Source organism: Brachycentrus maculatus, unplaced genomic scaffold (assembly GCF_059751285.1).
Source record: "Brachycentrus maculatus isolate JH-2025_06_01 unplaced genomic scaffold, ASM5975128v1 h1tg000102l, whole genome shotgun sequence".
NCBI classification, from domain to species: Eukaryota; Metazoa; Arthropoda; class Insecta; order Trichoptera; family Brachycentridae; genus Brachycentrus; species Brachycentrus maculatus.
This window is the reverse complement of record NW_028280856.1, coordinates 2231139-2238666: the sequence shown is the minus strand read 5'-3', so window position 1 is coordinate 2238666 and position 7528 is coordinate 2231139. Positions and strand designations below refer to the sequence as shown.

At 27.7% G+C, this 7528-nt stretch overlaps 1 protein-coding gene across 1 annotated transcript; it reads right to left on the bottom strand.

The window, feature by feature from the left end:
* LOC148310296 (uncharacterized) lies at positions 1–4286 on the bottom strand. The gene is made up of 4 exons (XM_088258673.1): positions 3974–4286; positions 3038–3189; positions 1075–1295; positions 1–82 (listed from the first exon to the last, which is right to left on the bottom strand). The coding sequence occupies exons 1-4, from the start codon at positions 4263–4265 to the stop codon at positions 76–78; spliced, it is 672 nt and encodes a 223-aa protein (XP_088114799.1). The 5' UTR covers positions 4266–4286; the 3' UTR covers positions 1–75.
* Positions 4287–7528: the final 3242 nt, after the last annotated feature.

The window sequence follows — 7528 nt, the reverse complement described above, 5'->3', positions numbered from 1 at the left end:
GTTTTTTTTACATAGATGTGTACATTTTAGTTGTCGCAGAAAATATTATTTTGCTTGATAAATTGGCTTAGGAGGCTAACACCTGCAATTTTAACAAAAAAACTAATTAAAATATAATAACTGTAAAACAGATAAATTCAAAAAACCATGTTTTATTTTCTGTTTAGTGTAACGTTTTAATTTTTGTGTATTTTGTATAAAAAATATATACTTATGTGTTAACTTTAAACATCGATTTATTAGCCTTATCAAAAATATTTATTTCTGTTTATATTTTAGGAGTTAATTATCAAAAATATCTAGGATTTATTTATTTTAATTATATTATCTAATCAATTTTAATAAGTTGATATTAAAGTGGTTAGTACATTTGACAACCACTCTCAAGGCCTAAGATTCAACTCCCAGGCTGGCTAAACATAAATATAAGAGATTTTTAACTAATATATTTATTTAACAACATCCTGGACTTGTACCTGAAGCGCAGTATTTATGACATTACCATAGTAAAATTATTGATTAAGTGAAAATTGAGTCGATTAACTTCAAACCCTTTATATTTTCGGGTAAAGGTAAGATTCAGGTAAAAGAGAAAAAGTTAATATTGTATTATTTGTCACAGAAAAAAACAATTGAATTTAGTTCTTATATCGTGATTCAGAAAAATTCAGAAATAAGTAAATATTTTAATTGTTATTTGTCTAACAAAAAATGCAAAAAATTGTAATACGGAGAAATCATAGAAAAATTCATACATTAATTTAATTCTTCTTTCGTGATGAATGTAAATCAGAAAAAGTAAATATTTTTATGTGTCTCACAAAAATGTCAAAAATTAAAAGCAGAAAAATCCCAGAAAAAAATTAACTATTAATTAGTTATTCTTTGATGATATCGTGTATTATCAAATAAGTACAAATATGAATCTTCTTTAAAATAAAATAAATATTCTCTAATTTTTCATAAACGGATTGGTCCGTTTTCAAAAATTACTCCATCATTCAATAAATATTATATTTTGTACACATTTTTAAATAAGGTATTTCAACAATTTAAGTTTTCAAGGATCTTTACTTTCCAGATGCGTCCATTTCTCCCTTCATAGAGTCCTCGTACACGGCGTACCCATAGGCAGGTCCCATGTCCACCAAAGGTCTCGGCCTTTGGCTCCTGAAGGCCATGTCTTGAGCTGCTGCCGACCTGGACCAGCCTCCGTGTTGACCACCGCCGTGCTCTTGGGTGTAAACTATGTGATTCTCACTAGTTCCGCCACCTGCGATTTTTTTCAACCCCGACTGAAAGAATAAAATTTATTATTACAATGGTAGAAATGAATAAGAGCGTAGTTAATTACTAAGATTTTGACATTTATTTTCTGGACATGACAAATTGTAATAGAAATTTTTAATTTTTAATGAATTTTTGATTAGCAAAAATATATCTAAATGAAACATAATGCAATTGACTAAATATTAAAAAAAAAAACAATTGAATATACCACTTAAATAAGTTTTATTTATACATACGACTAGTTTAGAAAACTTACGGATGTTATTATCTTTTGGTAAAAAACTTAATTTAGTTTTAATTTTTACCAGAAGATGTGTAAGTTTTCAAAACATCTGTAAGTTTTCAAAACTAGTCGTATGTATAAATAAAACTCATTTAAGTGGTATATTCAAGTGTTTCACTTTGAAAAATAATCAACATGTCATTCCACAAAGTTAATGCCGAATCAATAAATAATACAATTAAATGAAATCTTTATTTTTTTTTTGCCTCAAACCAAATTTTGATATGTACAAAAAATATTTTTCTGTTATTTTGACAAACTTAAAAATGAAATGTAAATACAATTTTGACACCTCAAAAATAAGAGGAAGAATATGGAAGTCTGTGCATTTACAGGGATTACAAACTGTAATAGGCTTGGCTGAGTGATACTTTTAAACACTTGTAACATTCACTAATTCTATCGATGATCGACAACCACACTACTCAAATTTTTGGAACTCCTAGATATATTGAGCAATCTCTAATCTCATTGTTTGAATTAAAGTAAATTTTACCTAAGTATGTTTTATTCAATTTTTTTATTATTGATTAGTTTCGGTGATGTTTTTATTATGAAAACATCCAGGTTTAGTCATAAAAATGAATTGTTCATTCATATTTACTGTGTTATTTTTTCAGGCATGAATTATCCTTTTGTATTATTTGTGTTGTTTATCAACGTTCCAAGGACACAACTCTACAATTTAGAATTAGCAGTAACAAACGGTGTTTGAACATAGGGCAGAATGCGACGGGACACGTGTTATAACAGATTTTTAGAAAAAGTTGTATCTACCAAGGGAAATATAAATAAAAAAAAAACTTATAAATAAAGTGGGATTAATATTGAACACCACAACGTTTTATTTGATAAATAAATTTCATAACATTTCAATAAATGTTAGATATTTGTAATGATAAGTAGAAATATATTGACTTAATAAAAATAAAACAACTTTGTTTTATTTCAACCGGTTTCGACAAGAACCTTATCATCATCAGAGTTTATGTACTTATTCTAAAACATTAAATACTCATAGTTAGGTAATAATTAATTACACTTCCCTTACGATACCAAAAACTTCCACGCACTCCATACACCATATGAAAACGTACCAAAGTTGTTTTATTTTTAAAGTTTATAAAATGTGCTACAAAGTATCTGCGAAAAACATTAAAGAAAAGAAATGTTTCATCACAAAAATCAATTATTTTTATACGATCAATATTAATCCCATTCTGTTTTTTTTTCTTCAAAAATAACTGATAGTGTTAGTGTCTAGATATGTTTTTTTTCTATTTATTCTTACCAGAAAAGGTTGAAAGCAGGGTTGAATGCAGAGATTTGAGAGCAGGCAAAATATCTCACGCTTGACTTTAAAAGCAGAGGTAGAATATAGTAGAGATAAGGTTTAGCAGAGATGTCATGCAGTCCATAGAAGGGTAGGGGAGTTCTTAGGGCCGATTCGACCCTATACCTTACCAGCAGCGCTAGGACGAGGGCGATTTTGGAGAACATTAATGCAGCACCGGATATAATCGCCAATTTGCCAATAAAAACTTGCGCCAGGACTCCAAATATGGCGACTGCTCCATATAATAGGGTTTGTGTATGCTTATGCTTCCTTTTTCTCGCTAAAAAAATATTTAAAATAAAAGATTATGATGTGTAAAAAGGTTTATAAATATAAACAGGTGTATGTGCATCAATAAATGAACCAATGTTTGAATTTCTCATTTTTTTATTTGAAATAAGAGTTACACCCTCCCCCATTTTTCTCAAAAATTTCAGAAATATACGTAATAAATTGAAGAAAATAAATGTTTTTCTTTTTATATATAATAAGTCAAAGACAAATAATATTTTAACGTGTGAAGATGTGATTTTATTCTAAATCTAGCTACAGTGTTTCGTGATAAAAAACTTTTTTATTAGATTTTTAATATCTTACAGTTATTCCAATGATGCATCGAAAATATTACCTTCTTAATTAATTTTAAGACAGAAAGAAACTAAACAGATCTTTTTTTTTATTCGTTCGTATAGTTCGAATATTATTTAAGTTATCGTATTTTTTAGACCATATAACTCTGAATGAAATATTGCTATAAATGCTCTTATAACTCTTAAATTTATTTTTTATATTATAAAAGAGTAGCTTTAGTTGTTTAGATGTTAATCGACTTTTTTTAACTAAACATTATATATACTCGTTTATCATCTTTTTAAACGAGTGCATCCAAAATGAATCGAGAAAATCACTATTGCTGCATAGTTTAAAATAAAACATTTTTTTTAAAATCTACAAACATGATAAATTGTACTAGATTAAATGAAAATAGTTTTCAAGGGATTGGAGTAATTTAACAACTGAACGATGTGCTACGAAATCGTTTAAAATATTTTTTAAATACTCACATTCAACCTCGTTATCTTCACTGAGTTTAAATTGTAGTACTTTGGATGATAGATAATCATTTAATTTCGTAGTTAGGACCTCAAAAGTACTTAGACCTTGTAAGCTTCTTTTAGAACTCAGTACACTATTTTCATCCCAATTGGGATCCTTTTTGAGATATAACCCTTCAGCAATTTCAAAACTTCTGTTACTTTTCATTTCTTCGTCCAATTTATCAGTCACTTTTTTGGTCAAACAACTAACTTTATCCTTTTGCATAAAACAATCCCTCAAGGACTTGATAATGCTCATATCGAAATAATTATTAAAAGAGGGTTTAGACTCTTCTGCGTAAGACGCAGAAATGCAAAAAATACACAAAAGTATCGATAACTTAAATAAAGTCATTTTTGAAAATAGTTATTTTAAAACTTGTGCGTTTTTTGATGGCCTATGATACACTGCTAGTTTTTTTAGTTGACTATTTGTTTATATACCAACATTTTTGTGAAGATCAGAGCGTGACAAAGTAAATTCGGAGTACAATTATTTGGGTATAAGTTGGGATAATGAAGTATACATTAAGTAAACACGTAAGATAACGGAAGCGTAAAAAATGTGATTTTAGAATCTATGACCATCTTTACGCACCTTGTTATATATTTAAACTTCGCTTTCTCATGCATCAATTATAATTAAAAAATAACCTAATTTTTTTTTAAAAATAATTTTAAAGAATTCTTAATATAGGACATTAATAGGCAATATAGATTTCGTAGAAATTTGCAGTAAAATTCTACTCAATTGACAAAATGAGCTTGCAATAAATTAAGTTACAGCATGTGGTATTTTTTAAGACAGAAAATAGTAAAATCGTAAAATTTACAAACATAATAAATGTTCGAAAATATTGAAAAGATTTTATACGTGGGAAGTATATTTTTTAAAGAGGAAAAGTGTTTTATTTTTATATTATTTTTTGACATCTCATCAAAGATGAAGAAGAATATGGAAGTCTGGGCATTTACGGGGCTTACGACCGTCATAGGCTGGTTTAAGTGATCACTTTACACACGTGTAACATTCACCAATTCTACCCATTATCGACAACCACACTACTCAAATTCTTGGAAGTTCTATATATATGAACCAATTTAGAAACCTTGTTCATGAATCACTAGAACTTCACTAGAGACATCTATTGGTGAGATGTAAAGAAGCTTTTTATTAAGCAGAAACTCTTATATTAGTATGTGAGATCCGAATCCTGGATTATAATCACACACATGAGAAACGCCAGAAAATACCATTTTCATTTTTATTATTAAGCTTATAATTTGACCTATGTTTGTTCTCGCATTTCTTGGCAGCAACTGCATTTTATATAATAAAATAATAACTGTTTGTTTTTTTCCACATTTATTTTGTTTGACTAGTGATCGGGTTTCATTATAACCGACAACATCAAACTAATGTGATAATGTCTGTAACGATGAAACCCGGTCACTTGTCAAATAAAATAACTGTAGAAAAAAATTTACAGTTTTCATTTCAATGTGAAAAAAGTGGATTTATGTCAATATTGAAACAAATAATGATTTAATAAATAGTACTCAGAAGTGAAGTGAAGAAGTGAATGAAAATAAATATATGACAATAGAAGCCAAGTTCTCAGTTCACAATAGAGCGTAAGTGCCAACACTGACGTACAGAAGGCAATGATATATATTAAAGAAGATATAGATTTAGTATGAAAACAGAGAAGAAGAAAAAACTTTAGCGAAATTAATGAATTTAAAAAATAAATATTCATGATAGGATTGAGAGGCTGTGTTAATAGTTGGTATCTAATTTAAATTTTCAACAAAATGGACGTTTTTTATTATTATTTCTTAACATGTAAAAACAGCCCTCATAATATTACGATGAATCAAAAATTATTAAGACCACTCCAAAATGCAGAAAAAATATGTGATTAAGTCAACTTTCTACTTTTTTAAAAGTAAAAACATCAAATTTCTATAAGTGGTGATGTATTAGCCTTTATAATTGTATAAACTACAAGATTACAAATGGTTGTTCCATACTTGTTATGCAAAAGTTCCACATACATAATTTTTAGTTCACATTACAGTTAAAAACGCACCATACTAAGATTATATCGTTTATCCAGTTAGCATTTAACTTATCAAATTTAATTAATTTTTATTAAATAATTACAGTCAGTAAATATTTGAGTTTCAGAGCTATTAATTAGGGTTTGTTATATTATTATATTATCAAGTGTGATGGTGAAATATTAATTACAATATCTATGTAAATTTTTTTTATTCATATCTCAATAAAGATGAAAAAGAATTTTAATGTCTGGGCATTTATATGGTTTTCGACTTGTCATAGGCTAATTTAGGTGATCTATTTATATGTTGCAAGTATAACATTCTATTATGTAATACTTGTAATATATAAATAACCAATTTACTCAAAACTGACAACCACACTTCTCACGTTTCGGAAGTTGTATTTATCCTTCAATTTTAAATTAAACTACTTCGGCGACATCTACGGATGTTTTTGTTTATAATAAGCAGAAACCTTCATGAAATGTATTGACGATAGTAAGTTACCGATTTTTTTAATATTAATTTTATTTCACATCTAATTAACATAGTAACTAACCATCACGCCACTTCCCAGCAGGGGTAGGCAGAGAGAATAGAACGACACACTACTCTGTCTTTGCAAACATTCTTCGCTTTTACCACGTTCATGCACCTCCTCATACATACCCGCCGATTATTTCAACTCCTGACCTGAACACTTTCAAGTATTTGATATACCTGATCGTGCACCACATTTAATAAAAAAATGTAGTAGAAACATTTTTTGACAATTCCATGTTTAAACACGGATAAAATATTTACTTTACGTAATGTTTAAAGGTAAAAACAAAATTTCATTTCAAAAGATAGCGGTTGTAGCTTGTGTGATTTGTTTCTTGTCACATAAAATTCTGGATACAGATGTTTTAAAACGGAAGAACATGAATGTGTGTCGGAAAATAATGTAGAATATAACAGATCGTATAAAAACTATCACTTTAGTCCATTTAATTACAAATTAAGCTCAGAAAATACCCTAACTTCAACATTGCCTTCTACAAAACTTATTTGTCTGAGTATATGAATGTATCCCGTATTTTGTGAAAAGTCCAATTTCAAATAAAAAGTATTTGAATAAAATTCGCATATAGGTACCAAAAGTAAGTATACAAAGCGGTATTTTAGTTTGATTATTTTTAAAATAATTATAAAAAACCAGAAAAAATGTAACTTGTATTTTGGGTACTTTATTTTAAAAAAATACGATATTTAAAAGCTCGTAAAAATTAACTTTTATTTATTATTTTAAAATTATTTTATTTACATTTAAACAAATATCATTAAACATATTTTGAATCCATTTATTTTTGAATAGTTACGTAAAACTACGTTTTTATTCGTTGTTTGCAAGCATTTATACTAACATATCTATGTAATATATATTTAATAATCATAAATTACAGATCTACATAC